General features: G+C 38.9%; 3 protein-coding genes and 1 long non-coding RNA gene across 7 annotated transcripts in view; 2 read left to right on the top strand and 2 right to left on the bottom strand.

Moving 5' to 3' along the window:
* Nucleotides 1-18,934, top strand: part of tinc (tincar) — a 76,991-nt gene that overhangs the window by 43,125 nt on the left and 14,932 nt on the right. For all 3 annotated transcript variants that reach the window (XM_064690542.1, XM_064690548.1, XM_064690554.1), the window contains exons 4-6: nt 9,629-10,332; nt 10,840-10,955; nt 17,905-18,139. In XM_064690542.1, coding sequence (XP_064546612.1) covers nt 9,984-10,332; nt 10,840-10,955; nt 17,905-18,139 — 700 coding nt within the window. In that variant the 5' untranslated portion in view covers nt 9,629-9,983. The remainder of the gene's footprint in view (nt 1-9,628; nt 10,333-10,839; nt 10,956-17,904; nt 18,140-18,934) is intronic.
* On the top strand, nt 3,218-4,083 carry LOC135435322 (uncharacterized). Of its 2 annotated transcripts, none has more exons than XM_064692319.1 (3): nt 3,218-3,562; nt 3,634-3,756; nt 3,823-4,083. In XM_064692319.1, the coding sequence occupies exons 1-3, from the start codon at nt 3,255-3,257 to the stop codon at nt 3,956-3,958; spliced, it is 567 nt and encodes a 188-aa protein (XP_064548389.1). In that variant the 5' UTR covers nt 3,218-3,254; the 3' UTR covers nt 3,959-4,083. The 2 variants fall into 2 exon arrangements, with proteins under 2 accessions (XP_064548389.1, XP_064548400.1); XM_064692330.1 differs by having other exon boundaries at nt 3,634-3,751; nt 3,823-3,882.
* LOC135436239 (uncharacterized) lies at nt 8,432-9,003 on the bottom strand. Its single transcript, XR_010437500.1, has 3 exons — nt 8,911-9,003; nt 8,654-8,843; nt 8,432-8,592 (listed from the first exon to the last, which is right to left on the bottom strand). It is a non-coding gene; the product is annotated as an uncharacterized LOC135436239 (long non-coding RNA).
* Nucleotides 13,364-14,570, bottom strand: LOC135434633 (trypsin-like). The gene is made up of 3 exons (XM_064691272.1): nt 14,359-14,570; nt 14,120-14,300; nt 13,364-14,066 (listed from the first exon to the last, which is right to left on the bottom strand). Exons 1-3 carry the CDS (start codon nt 14,420-14,422, stop codon nt 13,394-13,396), a joined length of 918 nt encoding a protein of 305 aa, XP_064547342.1. The 5' UTR covers nt 14,423-14,570; the 3' UTR covers nt 13,364-13,393.

Below are 18,934 nucleotides of genomic sequence, written 5' to 3'. Positions count from 1 at the left end.
CTGTTGTTGTTGTTTTTGTATTGTGGTTCGGCTTGAAACGACGCCGTTGGCATATAAATGAACAGAAAAGAGAATCTATAGCATTTAGTTCAGTTCCACGAGTCATTGGCAATGCAATTTTGCAACATTCAGCTAAAGGGGAAATGAGTTTGAGCATAGACGCGACGCGAGGGATGGAGGGACTAGTTCGTTCGTTCGTTTCGTTTCGTTTAATTAAAAAACCAATTTGAGCTGCGACTGCGACTGATGGCAGCGACTGGGCCAAAATGACTCGCAATAATCAAATAAAAAAGAAGTGGAATAAAAAATAAATACAAACGATGCTAAACAAACAAATGGTTGAAAAATGTATGAGGCAAAGGCAAAAGGCTGGGCGGTAGGCTTTGGGTTCAACTCGTTGAACCGCACTCCATATGTCAGCTGCAGCAGCGAGCGTTTTTGGTTTTCAAACATTTTGCCAAGTGCGCAGTTTCCTTGAACGGAAAGAATAAACTTTTCTTAGGTGCGCCTGTCCTCCGCGGAAGGTAGGCAACACAATTTGATCACAACAAAATGTCGTTATTGAAACGTCAATATACTTGTGTGTGTGTGTGTGTTTATTTGTGTGTGTGTGTGTGTGTGTGTGTGTGGCCACCTGTGCGTGTGCATGCTAAGGGTTGGCCCACGGTGCTGAGAGCCGTATGAAGGCAAGGCCTTTCATCGATTTTCTTAAGCGGCAAAAGTTTTGCCTCAAATGCTTTCGATACACAGCGGCAAACCTGCGAAACCCACTCATGCAACAACTGCGGCCAACAACAACAACTAAAACAACCGACGACAATTGCACAACAACAACAAATAAACAAATAACAACAACAATAACAACCCCAAATGTTTTGTGTTCTACGTTCTCTGCCCCAAAATCTACTCCAAAGCGATAAATTCCCGGCGTTTTTACGAGCTTAGCTCGGAATGCAGGCAAAACGCAAAGAAAGCAAAAACAGTGAGAATAATTCTGGGGAAAATTTCCATACACTCCAAGAAAAAGGGGTCAATTAACAAGACTCAAAGAAAAGAAAGAAAAAATATCTATAAATTTGTTCTTTAAAATAAATTTAAAAAAATCAAAATTCTTCTAGATGTTTAAACTAAATTGTAATTAACTAATTTACAGAAACTAAAAAAGTCCAAACATTTTTAAATTACATTTACGCTTTTAATTGACAACATAATATTAATGCTTTGGCTCTAAATTATTTATTCAATGCAAAGAATAGCTTGGGCAAACTATTTTAATTAATTGTAAAGGTTTTTTTTCTTCAAAAGATGTAAATAATATATACATTTGTTCATAATGTATGTTATTTTCCCATTAAAATAATAAAAATAAAAATATATTTAAAGTAATAAATTATTATATATATAATTTAATAACCAAAACTAATGAAAGAAGTCACTAAAACCATTTATCTTATTTTAATCTTTAGCCTTTTAATATTATCTAACAGGGATGAAAATGACAGTTTTTATATTAATAATATTATTATTGCAGAGGTGTTTTTATATTTTAAATGAAACATGATAAGTTCCTGTTTAGTCTTGAGATGAATTCTAATATAATGATCACTTGACATGCTTTTGCGTTTTTGTTTTTCAATATATCTGCAATATTTCCATACATTTTTATAGAGAGAGAGAGCATTTAGCATGTATGTTTGTGCCTTAACTTTTCTCCCAGTGTATTAACACACCCCCACAAAGTGCTGGGGTAGTTTTGCTGGCTTTCGCCCGCTCGTCTAACGTCTAACGCAATTTAAGCTCTACAAAATTGGTGGCATTTCAACGCATTTCGATGCGTGCCACCGAATGTTTTTTTGGTGGTGGCATGCGGGTGATGGGTAGTGGGTGGGTTTAACATTTTGTTTGCTTTATTTCAATTTTTTTGTTATGATGGGAACAACTTAAATTAAATTTATATGAATATTTACAGTACAACTTATGCTACTGTTAAGTCTAACACAAAAAATTAACAAGGGTAGGGTGTTTGTATAAACCGATCTGAGAGATCGATTGGGTGAAACCTCCGCAATCTTCTCCGCATTCGGACTTCTCTAATTATACGTTTCCTTAGAAGGCGCCTAGCCAGGCGATTTGGATGATTTCCAAGCCGCGTAATATAATTCGCAGCCTGTATATTTATCCCCGACTTTGGGCACTCCTAGGTCTCCTTCCAAATCGGAAGTTCGCATGTACCAGGGGGCACCAGACAGCTTGCGGAGCGTTTTTAATTGTAACAAACTGATTTTCGCAAGACGGAATACTTGGATTCCGATGGCCTTAATGTTGGACTCAACCCCATCGAGCACTACCGAAAATGATCGGTATGTTAAGTAGCTTCGCACAATCAAATAAAGTTGAGGTGGCAACAAGGGCTTGATTTTGCAGAGTAGTCCGTCATGCCAGACTCTGTCGATGGCTTGTTTTATGTCCAAGTACGCTTCCGCTACGTATTCATTGGCTTCGAAACCCTCGAGGATGAAATTCACAAACCTATTTTGTTGTTCTGGTGTACCATGAGATTGTCGGAACCCAAACTGAAAGGGGGGAATTTTTTGTTGAATTCTTTCAATGGACATCAGGTCGAAGAGTTTGTCAATTGTGGGCAACAGACTAATTGGTCTGTAAGAGTCTAAGGACGAGGGGCTTTTTCCAGCTTTATAGATCATGCATATCCTTGCCTTTTTCCACGGTACATACCTCAATACAGCAATAAAGATTAGTACTAAAAATAGGACTGCACTGACCGGCATTGCTTTAAGTGTTATGTTGTCAATCCCATCATCGCCAGGAGCTATGAGGTCTGAGGCTTCGTTGACTGTGATTGGAGCAACTGGGGGGCTTAACTACCTGGGCTCTCCAGTGTAAGTTAAACCCTTCTGTTCATGTTTGCTGAGCTTGTATTAAAGGCTTGAAGCGTTCCTCTAAGTCTTCGGCGAATGTATCAGCACGTTCCCTTGGAGATCTGATCCCAGATCCGTCAGGCTTTCTGATCGGAAATTTGGGAGTCACTTGCTGTTTATACCTTTATATTTAAACCAATAAATGTTTTAAAAACAACGAATTGTAGAGAAACTTAGTAAGCCTGTTATAAAGTTTCAGTTTTAGTTATAGTTTAGAGACTAAGTTGCACATTGTGCATGTTAATTGCTGTTCTAGTTATTATTTAACAAAAAAAAAAAAAAAAAAAAAACTAAAACTAAAACTTTGTTGAGATCATGTTTGAGAACAGCGTAAAATCCGAAACGTCAGAGGCATCTGCGGTGATTCGTCCTCCGCGTTTTGTACGGCGGAACTTACCCACCGGCTCTGATAAAACTAATCGGGTCTTTCGCTCAATAGATGATTCCAAATTCGATATACCCACGATTGACACCCGGTTACGTTATGGTGATTTGTATATGCGCAACCCGAAAGATAGAATACATATAAAGCCATACGATGGGTGGGACGACAAGCCATACAAACCGAAAATACCACAATTTATATCCAGAGAGCCAAGTTTTACCACCTTCAAAGTGCCTTTGTAAGTAGTGCATTATGCCTTTCTTGTGGCGCGCTATTAATATATAATAAAAATGTATATCTATACCCCAGTCAGATGTTTTGTAAGGAGCGCTATAATAATTTCATCAAAAAATACGAAGGCCAGTTCGGTCATGAGATCAGAAGTCTAATCGATAATCAGCCAACGGCTCGTGAGGCCACCTATTTAGTACGGTATTGGCATGCCACTGCCCTATAATTATCGTCCATTAATTTTTAAATATTTAATTATCGTTTTAGTATTTTGGCTTATACTACTTTATGGCCGCCATATCACAATGAAAGTGAACTGAATCATACGAGCCACAATTTCTATCCCTTGACGCCGAAGGAGAACGCACGCTTTAAGTACATCATGACACACGATTTCTCATAGAACTGAAAATTGACTGAGTAATTCTGATAGTCTGATAGGAACTGGATATAACGACAGCAAAATTATATCGATGTAAATAGTTGCCGTGTAATCTGATAAACAGAATAAAACAATCAGTTTCAGCATTCATTATAGTTTGTTTAGGATCGCATGCTGGATCGCAGCTCTACAGCTGGCATTGAACAAAATATTTAACAATTGGGGATAAGAAGGAATCTTGGGATGACAATGACTTAAGATTTCATATATGCAGAATAAATGTTTTAGGAATTGTTTCGAGGCACATTTGTATAGCTTGCGCCGTAGGGCGAATTGTATATTGCCATTGGTATGCGGCAGAATGTGGTAAGGTTATTGTACACTCAGCGAAATATTGTATTGTATTTTTACAATTATACTTTCTATAATGGCTTCGCTTTTGGTTAGCGGCGAGTGCATTTGCAAAAATGACAAAGTGGACACAAACCGCAGCATAAATTCCAGCAAGGCGATCTGCATAAACAGTTTCCGTTTCCGGGCAAACACATTTACATAGCAAGCCACTTGTCAACGCAGGGGGCATGGGTTGGTGTTGGGGTGTCGGCTTTAGAGCATTTTCAGCGCGACCGCCGTGCCAGTCTTTTACAATTAATATTAACCCTAAATGCTGATTACCGCCACGCAGTACAAAACATGTTGGACAGCCACCTACAAGTTGCGGAAGTTGCCATACACAAATAAATAAAATAATTTCCATCTTGTAGTTTCCTTTTGGTCTCACAAAAATGATTTAAAAACATACCTCTCAGGAAAAAAAATGAAATAAATATAAGGTGAGGCAGTGGGAAAGTAAGTGGTGGGTAACGGTTAGTTGTTAGTGTTGGTAAACGAGTGCAACGGTTTTGATTTTGCCCGCTCTTTTGTTAATTTTATGTACTCGCAATTTATTCGCTTTTATTTACCCCCCTTTTTTTTGACACAATTTAATTGCGCTAATAAATTTTTTAGCTGCATTCACATAAAATTAATTTTGTATTTTATTATTTAGTGGGTAATTTCGGGACTAACACTGGCTATATAATAAATCATATTTATTGTGTGGCTGACCCACTTTAAGGTTAACTCTTTTGTACTGCAAATTGTAAAACTTGGCGTGCCCCAAAAAGTAGGCAATACTATTTTTCAGTACAGCTTCCTCACGTCTGCGGCTGCTGGAAATTGAAAACCGTCGCCGTGCGAGACACGTATTAGCTCGGCACATGTGTAAATCCAATTCAAAACATGCCACGTGCTTCCCACCCCCCACCGCATCACAGTGCAACTTGTGCTGATGCTGCAGCAATGCACAAAATTGTTTATTTTTTTTTTCCTATTTCTTTGCGCTGTTGCAAAATACGTTTAACAGCTGAACCACGTTCAGATGAGAGCTGGCTGCTTGCCTTGATGGGCTGGTGGCTGTGGTGCGACGGGCCGACGCTGGCATTTGTCACGCGCCCCAAAACAAACTTTGCACACCCCGTCCCACATTGAGGGGGTTGTTTTGTGTTTGATTTGGGGGCAGAGAATCAGCTGCAGCTGCATTCCGCAGTGCACAAAAATATTTGCTACAAAATGCAGCCGTCGGTCGAGTTATGCAAATAAAGAGAACGCTGCAGGAAATGTGCAAGTCATGGACCCATTTTAAATGGGTCCTCCAACAACAGCCATAACTGGCAAATAAATATATAAATATAAATATGAATTTACAAAGGGAAAATTGACAGCGACTGGTGGCTGCCTACCTGCCACTCAGCGTTGCATGCAACCGCTGTGACAAAAAGGCGCGCCCCAACTGTATTTGGGCAATTCTCTATGCAGCAGCAGCAGAAGCGAACAATATTTGTGATTGCTTTGTTCCTCGCCCGCTTCATTTAACTTCAAAAAGACACAGCTTGATGTGGACTGAGTGTGCGGGGGGGATTGGTGCGGGAAATTGAAGTGGAAGCCATACACAGATGGTGCATAAAAACGGGCTGCTCCCATTTAAATTAGCATGAGTGGACTTCAGCCACTTGAGGGCAAAATGCCAAAAGTAATGTTGGGTGCTGTGTGGCCCCTTCGAAGGCAGCTAAGGAGTCGGCCCGGGTGTATTCATGCCGCCTTCTCAAATGCAGCTCAAGTGCCATTTAGCATATTTTGGTGGCATGTGAAGTGGCTATGTAGCAGGCGGATTATGCGGTGCGGCTGCGGTTGCGTTTGCTTGTGTCTGATCGGGAGGCGGGATGAAGTTGAATAAAGTCGAAAGTCGTGGCCACAATGCACGCGTGAACTGTGCTGAAAGCAGATAAATGCAGCTAAGTAAAGTTTTTTATTTGCATCAAGACGCGCATACAAAAAAGATAACGTCAAAGGTAGAAGAGTTTCGAGTGCCGAATGTTAAACACCCTCACAAACCAAGAAACCCAGCAAAACATATCAAACTTTAATGAATCTAATGAATTAACTCAGGCCTAAATCAATTTACTTTTTGAGAGATATATAATATATTATCTATAATAATATATATGTAAATTTTTTATTTGAATAAATTAAAGAATAAAAAAGAAATGGAGGCGGCTTAGCTTTTCGCTCGGATTGTGAATAACATAATGAGCTGAAAATTGTTTTTCTTAGAGTGTCGGCAAACATATAAAAACTGTTCAACATATGCGGCATAACAGAAAATGAGAAATATAAAAAAGTAAGCGTATCCATTTGCTTGTTTATTTCGTGGTACGAAAAGCGCATTTTTATTTAACGCCATGAGTCAGAAGGACTAAGAGACGTTCATGTTACGTTAAAGTCGTGCGAACGCGACAAATTTGCCAAAAGATGGGGATAAACGTTGCCGAGCTGGAAATGGATGGGGAGGAGTGCGTCTCAAAAACAAAGCAAATGCCCCAAGGGGGCGAAAAGAAATGTAAGCATCTGCATTTATGACTTTTGCGGCAGGCTAATCTGATGCTGAGCATGTCAGGACATCAGCAGCAGCCACCCCTCGATGCGACAAAGCAGAACTTGGAGCCAAGGACTCACAGCACATGGCCTGTGCCGTAGATGTCGTCAGGGCGAGAGACAAACAAACATGTAAAGATTGTAATTAACATAAAATTAATATCAACATGTAAGAGGAAGTTCTGGGCAGAGCTGAACTGGGAATAGGGAACGGGCAAGCAGTCGACTGTTAGCTGGCCTCTTGTCGGAGCTCAAGACTGCACAATTACCAGTACACACACATGGATATGTCCTTGTCTGCCGCCACCCAACTATGTATGTGTGTGTATGTGGGGTGAGGGGAGCGGGGAGGCTGCTGTTGCTCTTGATTATATGTAGCTTATCGTGTATCCTGAGCAATACAAGCAGCTCACTCGGATGCTCTGTTGAGCTGCTGTCGAAAATACAAATAATGTGTACCATTTCTTGAGCTTTTATATTATGTTTACACTCAGGTGTATTTCTAAAACAAAGCTTAGCTTTCCCTTTTATATAAAGTACACAAATATTCACAGAAATTTCCCAAGTATTCCATTTTATTTTCTTTTCAGATTCTTACAAATAACGAGACCGTTAATTGTTACAATATTTCTGCAAAGTTCTATCAACAGAATAATATTTAATATTGCTTTCATAGAACACAACTGAGCAGAGCCGATTTCTAGTAAATAAATATTATTTGATTTTCCAAGCAAATGTTTTTAATTTCGCAAAGCTGTCAGCTTTAAATTACAAAATCATTTGCAACATTCAGTTCAATTATATCCATTTCGTGAAATTTCGCTTTAATATAAATCTGTTTGAATATTGCTTGAATATTTAGCTGGGGCGAGCCTTACAGATTCATTTACAAAACTACGTTAATTATAATGTTATTTTTACCAAAAAAAAACTATTAGATTGTTATTCTATTATATTTTGCTGTATTCTGCAATATCAATTTTATTTACATTTTCAAAATTTTACTTGTTGGTTTTTAATTACATGCGTAACAAGTTTACATGACGAGCAACAAATGAAGGCGAAGGCGGGAGCTCATTTGGCCAGCCGGCTGTTAGGCGGCTTGTTAAACAAAATGTAACGTTTTGTAACAAAAACCCTTGTTAACGGTTTGCGGCTATTTGTTGCCTTGCGGCAAATCCCGGCCGGAACACGCAACGCTTGTTGCCTACCTGGCTGCCATCAACGTTGGTCCCTGCCTATAATTTTGCATGTTGCGGCTTAAAGGCGAGACGCATCTATGGCACATGCACATTATCAGTTTGTGTGTGTGTGTGTGTGTGTTTGTTTATCCGACAGCAGTCGCTCCCGCGGGACTCCATTTGCTTTGTTGCCTGTCACGCCTTAATTATGCACCAACTGCAACTGCAACAGCAGCAGCAAATGCCACATTAAGGTCCGTCTGGGGCAACGCCTCTGTCAATTGATTTATAGCTGCATTAAAGCTCCCTTTGTTAATTTTAATTTTTATTTAAGTTACACTTTATGCTTAAAACTAATGTGTATATATCGTGTTGGTGTATTCGGATTTGGACAACTTTCTGCTTGCGAAAATTGTTAAAATATCAATAAATTTAGTGTAAAAGGAAATGTATGTAACGACCCCTGCCATAGACCCCGAATTGGTTTCTTGAAAATGTTAGCTAAGAAAAAATTGAATGTAAATTACATTGGTCCTAAAGAGGCTGCTTGGTCTTTTCGTACCATCTAAGTTTCGATAGTATGTGTATCGTGTGTCGTCTATAGCGCCAGTTACATATATAGCTCCACGATTATTTGTTAACTCGTATAGGGCAACCTTAACGTTCAGCTGAAACTCATACTGAAAATTTTTCTCGCCATCTGGAGATCGGATGTGTTAATCAGCCGTCGTTGTGGATCTACAGACGGTGTACTGTCCAAACCGAAGCAAAACATAAATCACCAAGTCAATTAAATTTTCTTAAACATTATGCACTTACGTTTTAGAAGAATTCAAAATTGTCATATATTTTCTTTCGCACTTACAATTTTGATGTGCTTTGTACGAGCACGAGTGTGAGAATGAACTTAATTTTTGGCTGTGCTCTGGCATGTGTAAAACTTGGATGACAGCAATTTCAGATCCTACTGCAATAAGTTAATAAACATTTTTTTAAACTTGTTTTATTGCAAGGTGAAAACACTTAGTCTACAGCCGACGTCATTTGTAACGAAAACCTTTTGAAATATATGCGAAATTTCAAAGACTGCTAAGTCATTTTTAATTAAAAGTTTTTAAGTGCGTTAAATTGTGTTAGGTTTCTTATGTAGTTCCTTTAAATTCTAAATTATATGGGTTGCCTTTGTGATGGGAAATTATTAGAGGATGAAATTAAAAATGAGGTTGTTATGAAAGGAGATAAAACTTATGGTTGCCTGCGAGGTAGAACATAGTGTCGCCTGGAAGATAGAGTTGCTATAGCAATAGACATTTTAATGCTAACAAGACCAGCATGCAATTATCCTGAAATTCTCGGCCTTTCATTTTGCCTTGAATGGTAAAAAGGCTATAGCAAAGTGCTTATTCTTATATGGCTATATAATATATTCCATTATTTTTAAATTAACTAATGTACTAGAAATATAAACAACACATGTGTAGCTGTTAAAATATTTTCCATTTTCTTTATTTAATTTCCTTACTATTTCTCATTCCAGTTTACAAAATAGCTAATCAGAGGGACACTGTGCACATATATAGAGAAAATCAATTTATATTCAGTGCTAAAAATGCGACAGCAATCAACAAACGCTGGGCGCTTTAATGAAGCATATCAGCGAGCAAATAATATCGTCTACAACAATACCAATGGCAATAACAAGAATATATACAACAATTGGAACAACAATGAGCATCACTTAAGCAAATAGAAAATCAGCTTGCAAAATCAATACAAAATCAATACAAATAGCTGAGAAATTTACTGTCAACATTTTTTTTGCCAGAGGAGAAGAAAAACAAAAACGTGAGATACGATAAACAAAGGGACAAGGCAAACAAACTCCATTTCAAATGGGCGGCAAGAACGGAGTCAGTGGTAATGGCGGCGGCGGCGGAGGTGCCGGTGGCGGTGGCGGAAGCGGCAATGGACCCGGCGGTGGCAGTCTGAACTCTAGCGTCTGCAACTCGGTGCTGACAAATGCAACCGCAGCTAGCAACAGTCTCAGCCAGCAGCAGCAGCAGCTTCAGGCCAAGTATATCAAGTCCAAACGCCATCAGAGTCGTTATACCAATCTACAGCATTCTGGTCACGATTCCAGCAGCTATCTGCATCTTAATTCGCTCTGGTCTATATGGTATGGTGTGCTACTGACACTTTTCCAAGGCTATTTAGCCATGCACGGCGCCTACAGGTTCCTCGGTAAGTTCACAAAAATAGTCTTTGAACGTATTTCAATTATAATTTATTTAATATATTTTAAATGATTTTGACCTTGGTCTTGTGCTTTAATTAAAATACAGCTTATCACTCTCCTCAAGAAGTCGTTAACACAATTTCATATGAACACAAAATAGTTATGAAACGTAGATAAAGATAGATATTAAAGAAGATATAGAGGGTTAGATAACAGAAATTGATCAAAATGTTTTTATTATTTTAATCTATGCTAATCCGGAAAATTCGAAACCAAGTTCCATTTTCTTCATGCTAATTAACATTTATGTAATCTTTAATTTTAACATTAAAGCTGCTGCAAAGCCGCCATTTTCCGATGCTTGAATTTGCCTGCCCTTAACAGCTTCATTTAATTTGCGGCTGTTATGCCACCATTTAGCAGCTGTTAGCAATTTGGCTAACATTTTATCATGCTGTTAAGTGTCTAAATAAATGTTATAATCAACTGTCTTTGATTTTTATTGCTTACAGGCTGCTCGTTAATACCCTGGAAAATCGAGCCCGTTGCTGAGCTAAATCTGCAGATTGTGCTCTCCGGGGTGGTGTTTATTCTGCTGCCCGTATTCTTTACATCGGCGGTATTTAAGGTGAGTGGCTCTGTAAAATAAATTGGGGCTTAACTTGATTTGGGATCGCGAAATAAACGCTGCGGCTGTGTGGGAATATAACAGACGCCCGATGAACGATAATACAATTATGCCCAGCATTCCGCACTGGCAATGCCTGTCTACACTGTCTCGTATCCCTCGTGTGCGTATAAACTATTTTTAGTGGCATTATTTTTGTTATTAAATTCATTTGCAAACAAACAAGGCATACGCTCGAGCTCCTGGACAGTTACCCTGTCCAGCTTCTGACTCGTGGTGCGCCTCAAAATGGCTGCCAATGTAGAGAATGCAGCACACGCAGACAGGCACACACATTGATACAATTGAGTTTGTTATCCAGACACACACTCGCATACAGTGTGGGTCTGTGTCGTTCATGTCCCTGCTTTTATCAGCATAATAAATGCAATTATGGCTTTTTCATTGTCTATCTCAGTCTGACACTTAGCTCGCCCTCTCTTTCTAGCTCTAGCGAGTGCATGGTGTTTTATTTATTGTCTATCTGAAGTGCATGGCAGACGATGGCAAAAGCTCGATAGAAAAATACAATAACTTGTAAACGAGTTTATATACCCTGCATAAATAAGGGACTAAGTGGAGTATAGTCCCGTTGTGGATGTGTATGACAATGCCAACAGCGGCAACCCAATTTGTGTTTATACTTCTATAGAGCACATGTCCAAGAGCAAGCATTGAAACTCTAGATAATGTCGAAATAAATTCATGTATTATGTTTGATATATAACAATTTTATTTTACTTGTTCTTTTTAAAAATATTTTATCGCTCGCAGACGCGTTTTTCTCGGGGACACGAACGCATTTCGCCTGGGAGATATGTTTCCAATGATATCTCGACATTTCGAATTTTGAAGAATCCCATAAAAAAAAGTTGAAATTAATTTGTTACCAGATACAATTTTGTAAGGGCCATTGTGTGTTATTTTTTCTTTTTCCAGAAAACAGTATATAAAATTCGATAGCACTCGAGTTAAGTAGCGCGCATTTGTTCTCTGTTGAGGATCTCATGCGTTTTATACCGGAAAAGCCACTTAAAGTGGCTGAGTAAATGCGCTGGAAAGTGCAGAGAAAGCACATGGTGTATGATATGTTGTGTGGGTGTAGGGTGTATGCGGAGACAGTGTCCTCTGTCACTTTCTGTTAGATTGTGTTGTAGCCACGCTGCTAGCCTGCGGGCCATCACAAATAATTTGCTTGTTTTAAGCCAACTTAAAAGCTAAAAAACTGGGGGCAAAACAACAGAAACTACTATCCACAGCAGATTATTCAGCATTCAGTCAGGCAATGAGGTCATGAAATTGGTTGCTCATGATTTGTCTGAAAATGAAAATGTTAAATAGAACTATTCCGGGCGCCAACCAAAAGCTGGCTATCAGTCACAGCACAGCAGTTGGCACAAATCAAAGAGCAGTGGGAAAATAGGAAACGGGTTGGTCACATCATACGGCAGCGATTTAATAAAGCCGACAGCAAAGGCCAATTCCGTGATGAAAGCCAACATTGGTCATTGACGCGTGGCTATCAGAGCATTGGCAGGACACACAGGCGCAAAAAGAGGCACGGGAAACGGTTGCAGCAGGAAATGCATCTGCACTATAGACAATTATTGTGAATTCATAGTTTTTGTTTAGTTTTTACCATTCAAAGCACGATGTCAGGAGTCATGAGTCAAAGTGGCAGAAATTGCGTTTGTGTTATGGCTAGATATCAGTTAAAGGCTGCAGGACTACAGTCAGTTTCGAATAGGAAAAACAAACGAGCTGGCAATGTTTTAGCTTAAAGAAGAACACCTGCACAACCGCTTTATTGTGGGACATTACACATTTTATATGGCTTTGTCAGGGCTGAATGCCTTTGCTAAAAGTTTTGCTTAGCACAGATAAATATAAAGTTAATCTAGCTCTTAAATAATTGACAGTTGCAAATTTCATATTCCTGTCAAAGCTAACAGCCACCCCCACATGTTGTACAATTGAATTTCAAAATATAATTTAACTAAGTATAATCGTTGTTGTGCTGTTTGCTGTCTGATTCATTCATTAAAATTTCAGCAGTCTTGTTTCTTCTTCTTTACTTTTCTGTGCTGTTTAAGAATATTGTCGTCTAAAATATTTGGTTAGCTGATGTTATTAAAAATTAACAGGAGATGATTTTACTTATGCTCTTTTCAACATTCTAAGTTTTTCGGCTGAGTCTATAATATTCATTAATATAGTGAAAGGCACAATCGAAATCAAAGTGCCAATTCGATATATTTTGTGTCATCAGATTATCGTCTAATCCATCGTTTAAATGAGAACTCCTCTCACAGATGTGATTATAGACTGCAGTTTGGATATATGTGAAATTGATGCAATTTTTCTGAATGTTTTTAATTTTCACTTTTTATATTATGTATTTAATCTGCTTGTATTATAATCACCGTAAGCAAAGCACTATAAGCCACATATAATTTTAGAGAAATGTGACTCCTGCTAGCTTTGTTATGCAAACTTCTTAGGGTGAAGTCTGAATAGTCCAGCGAGGAGTTGGCCGCCTTGATCCAGTCAGTAAAGTTAGAGATATTTGTATATACGCCTGGAAAAAACATGCGTCCACAGTCCACGCCCCAAGAGATAATGCCCGTAAGGTTGCCGCCACAAACGAGTGGGCCGCCGGAGTCACCTTTGCAGGCATCGATGCCGCCCCGCAGCCAGCCGGCGCACATCTGCGTTTGCGGCAGAAAGAAATAGATGATGGAGCAGACATTTTGGGGCACAACGGGCACTATCGCCTGACGCAGCTGTTTGTACTTATTGCCCCAGCCGCTGATGAGGCAAAGGGTGCCTTGATTTGCTGGCGTCTCGGCGAGGGGCAACGGACGAATGGTTAGACATTTGCGTGGTATAAGACCATTCAGAAACACCAGCGCAATATCGTTCTCAAGCGTGGGATAGTAGTACTTATCATGTCCGATGATCTCCTGCACCAAATACACCTGTGTAAAGGTGTCTTGCTCATTTAGATTGCTTCCACCGGCGACGACCACATAGTTCTCAGAGCCTCTGTATTGCACCGGTATAGTACCATTTCTGAGAATAACATGGTAAGGATATTGATAGTTATTTGGCTTGATTGTACCCACTCGGCAAAGCAATGGGCCGCCGAGCAAACCACACGCTCTGTTATCAAAGCCCCACCGCAAATGTGACCCAGGCCGAACTCTTTCTCATGAAAGTAACGTACACGAATTGAGACAATATATGGGACATGCTCAACAGTTATTGGATAGCCCCCTACTATCTTGGCATGGGTCTCCACGCTCTCTGCACAAGCACATTGAATATATAAGCATCAGTTTATTCTGAAATTTTGAAAACTCACGCTGGGCAGCAGCAGCTAGTGTGAGGCACACCAAAGCGATTGTCAGACCTTGGCTAATGAACATTTCTTACTATCCGTCGTATGGCACTGCCCGATAAACCAATTTGATGATACATTGATGTTGCGTATTTGTTAAATGCTAAAAAAGAAGTTATACGAAAATGAAATATTCCAAATTTGTAAAAATATCTTTTGCTCTAAAATTTAGACTTTAAAATTATGTTGAGATTTCGTTTTTCAATTTGACAACAAATCGAAATCGAGAGGAAAGTAATAAACATTTAAAATGTTTTTGGCTTTAGTAGAGAATTTTGTAAATATTTGTAGTAAGCGAATTGGGCTATGACGTCTAAAGAGATAAATGGTTTACAAAGTAGTCAAAATGTTTTGAAAATGCACAGTTGAGCAAGAAGATGATTTATTCAGCCACTCGATTATGGCTTATTGTATTTTCCCTTTCGCTTCTGAAAATAGTATTAGTTAGTACTGAAAATTATTAATACCTGCGCTTCTACAGAGACACATAAGGAGTCCGACTCTTTAAGAAAAATCGAATACAAAACAACTATCAATCTATATAGTTTTTACTGTCGAGATAGTGCCACTTTATTTGTCAGACCTTTTAAGGCTTTACAGATCGGCCCGCTTCTGATCTATCAGGACTTTATGCAGCGTAGCTGTCTGGAAATCTTGGATATTCGTGCTTTTAAATTAAGATTTTGCTTAAGAGTTCGATTCGGATTTGACAATCCATTTTGAATCCGCAAAGTTTGATCGGAATCGAAATCTAGAAAAGTCCGTATTCATGTAATAATTAAAGTATATTTAAAAAATGTATATATAATTGTAATTGCACACTCCCGGTTAACGTTTTAAAAAGCTGTATATTGTATATATTTTACAAAGTGCCAGCATTGTAATGCTTACAATAATGGAAACAGTTTTTATACTTGTGCATTAACGACTCCGCGAAAACTTTTTAGTTCAAATGAACCTTCAGCTAGTTCATTTTGTTTGCGAGAAATAAAACTAAAAGCCGCCGTCAGCCACAGCACATGAGCATAGTAACAAAGTGGGTTGCCGATTTTGGCAGGGGTAATACGCACCCATTTGTTTATTGAGGTGGCTGCCTTAGGGCTGACAACCCCCTCTACCCCCTCTACCGACTTGTCCCCGCCGTCCGCCACCACATCCGCTGTGTTTGTGGCAAATACAGAGCGTGGGGGCTGCTGCTGCTTTAGCTGGCCACGGGAATTGCACGGGGACTGCCAACCGCGAAATGTCGGCACGTTTAAATGTATTATCTCGTTGGCTAAATGGGCGCGCATTTGCCGTCTCACTCGCACATCAACACACACACACACACACACTGCTGCACAGCTGCAACTGCAGCTCCTTGCTGTGTGCGTGTGCACTTCAACTGCGTTTCGCTTTTTGCAAATTGCAATCATTGTTGTTGCTTCACGGCAAACATAACGAAACGAAACGAATCCAAACCAAACCAAACAAACAAAAAAAAAAATAATATAAAGAAAAAGCGGACCGAGTTCCATTCTCTAATGTTGTGTCTCTTCTCTCGCTGCAATTCCATGAAGTCTGCTTGTTTTTAATTTAAAAGCCCAACAGCGCCCATTTATTTATATGCTGCACGTGATTTTTATGTTTCCCGTACATACATATATGTGAATCTACACGCCGTATATATAAATATTTCATTTAACCATTTGTCACGTGCATTTTTTATGCGCCAACGCGTCGTATGCGCGATATTTTGCGCATAAAAAATGGAAATCCAAAGCACTCGCAATACCGTTTGCTTTGTTGTAAACGCAGCATTTTATTTAATATTTTATTTTCATGGTTTTGCATAGTTTTTTACGTATTTTATTTTATTAATTGCACGTCACGCTGAGATAGTTCGGATTCAGTAAATGGAGCTCTCTGGAGATGTATGTGGTTTTTAGTGTATCCGCATGGGGATTTCAATTGGTCGGGATATTTTTTGTTTGTTTCTTTGTCATAAAAAGCTTTCATTTTATTTATGGTTTGCTTCATATACAAATGCAAAAGAATCAAAGCAAATAAAAAGAGATTAAAATATATGAACAATTAAAGTAACAAAATTAGTAAATGCATGCAATGATCAAAGTGATTCGAATGCCCGTACATACTCATCCTCTACATATTTATCATAACCTGATTGCGCCTCCTGACCTATTCTTATTTATCTGTATATATATAAACAATTGGTAAAAACACGCACGATTACTTTAATTGCCATCCATTAGCAGGAGGGATAAAGCCTTTTATAAATACACGTCACTGAACGAACAAAAGGTTCAGAGAGTCGAAAAGCAAGAGGAAGGGATAATAATTCAGTGCAATAATAATAGTAAGCATTAAGGCCAACACAGCTTGTTAATATAACAGATACAATTAAAGCATTAACAGCTGTGAGTCTTACTTGAATTAATGAGAATCGTAAGGTGATATTAAAAAAACGTGCTATTTTTTAATTGCTGCTCAATTGAGGTAGTTATCATAAAAGTGTTTGGTTTAAGGGAAAAAAAATACATTTTCTGAAAAGTGCGAAATATGTGTGAAATGAATTTTGGTTGATGATTAATCGGCAAGTGATTTTAAGACTTTATTTAGATGGTAGACACTTGAGAACTGTCTTTAAACTAGGTCAATTTTGTTGCTTCGATTTGCGCTTGAGCTGTGATAGATATTTATTTTGCCCGATTGGCCCGCACTCAGATGGACTTAAAACCTTTGTCTGAGTTTAGATATAAAGTTTAAAGTCTTCAGCCTCACTTGCATTGATAAAATTCGGCACACACAGGCAGACGAGTGAACGAAAAATAACAAATTCCTTTGCAATTTGTACATATTATGCTCTACAGAGAATTTTTTTGTACATTGTTTAAACTAATCTGACAATCCGATTATCTGGTTGCTACTCTGTCTTTACATATTTATTTTATTTTATTTTATTTCCGTACGTATTTAGTTTTCTCTTTTTAATTGCGCATTTTTGTTGCCTCTGTTAAAGAAATAGAAAAATATTTGAAGCTATTTTCTTGGCTTAGAGGCAAGTAAATACAAGCAAACTTTTTAAAAGCTTACAATAAACTTAGTTTTGCTTAAGACATATACAAAATGAATTTAAATTATTATATTTGTTATCAATCAATTATTCTAATAATTTTTAAATAAGTTCAATCTTAAATAGATATACAGTTTCGGAGGCTCTTCGTCAAGGCCTTGAAAAAGTTAACAATCTGTCTAGTAACAGATATTGTTTAAATAGCTTAAGTTTCTTCAAAGGAAGGCAGAACTTTTACAACTATTCAGAGCTGCAGCTGTGGCAGCAAAAACAAAACTTGAACTTTGCAAGCAGTCAGCTGGTTCAGTTAAATGCCACGCAGTTGCAGCTCTTTTCTATAACAGTTTGAGAATATTTTGCAACTCCGATCGTAAGATACTCTAAGCTATTGCATGTGTGGAAAGCTATTGTAATGTCGCGTTTTTATTGCTTGGCAGGTTGGAAACTTGGCAAACGATGGCATCAAATTGGCAACTGGCGCCAAGGAGCGTCGCTGCACGCTGGCACCGCATGATGGCCTCGAGGAGGAGGCACGAGGTGGCACTTTGCGCGCCCTTTGGACGCATGGAGGACCTACGGCAGCCTTTGTGCACATCCTTATAGCATTGTGTCTGCTGCTGCCGCGACTTTTGCTGGAGGCGCGCATCATCGAGAATGGACTGTTGCCCAAAGGTGAGTGTAATTAAGTGAAGTGCGGCAAGAGTGTGCCGTCAATGCAAAGTTGGCGAGTGTCAACAGTCAGAGTAGAGCAACTCCAGTTGGCTGCAGCACAAAAGTATGCAATGAAAATTTTGACGACGACAGGAAGCTGCCGCAGCTCCATTTTATCTTCTTCCTCCTTTTTTTTGTCGCCCTGGCATTTTCGGCTGGCCTTTATTGTTGTGCTTTTATTACCCAATTGCATTTCAATTGCGCACTTCCGTCACGGCGTGGCAGACACTTTGTTGCAGCTGGCGTTGTTCTTGCAACTGCATTATTGTTAAGCATACGCCACTTGTTACATTGTCGGCTGATAAATGCCAGTATAAAGAGCCTGCATTGAATTGTTCATAATTGCATTTGTTGCTGCAATCAATTCCACATTTGCGGTCATTGTGCATTTTAATTAAATTATTCTGGCTATGATAGCCAGCATAATTGGCCGTCAGACAATCGTCAAGGGCCCCACTTTAAAGTAATTTCAGCATTTACAAAAACGTTAGCACATAAAACTGTTTGGCCAAGAAGTTACAGCCCTAATATCTGCAAGCTTAACAAAGTGAGCTTAAGGGAATATCACAGCGAGAAGGAGAGCGAAAGAGAACTGTAGTGAAAAAGATAATGTGCATATGAGCATACTATGCTCCGGCTCAAGTCACTTCAAAGCAATGTCAATCGCTGGGGAAATCTGCTCGAAAAACATATGCATGAGCTGCCGCTTTCCACAGGCAAACAAAAACAAACGCAAACATGCCCAATATTGCCGCA

The sequence above is a fragment of the Drosophila montana genome, unplaced genomic scaffold (assembly GCF_035044405.1).
Source record: "Drosophila montana isolate Dmon_TW-CO22-7 unplaced genomic scaffold, ASM3504440v1 contig_1505_1, whole genome shotgun sequence".
Classification (NCBI taxonomy): Eukaryota; Metazoa; Arthropoda; class Insecta; order Diptera; family Drosophilidae; genus Drosophila; species Drosophila montana.
Note: the sequence above shows the minus strand (reverse complement) of the source record. Positions and strands in the feature narration are given on the sequence as shown.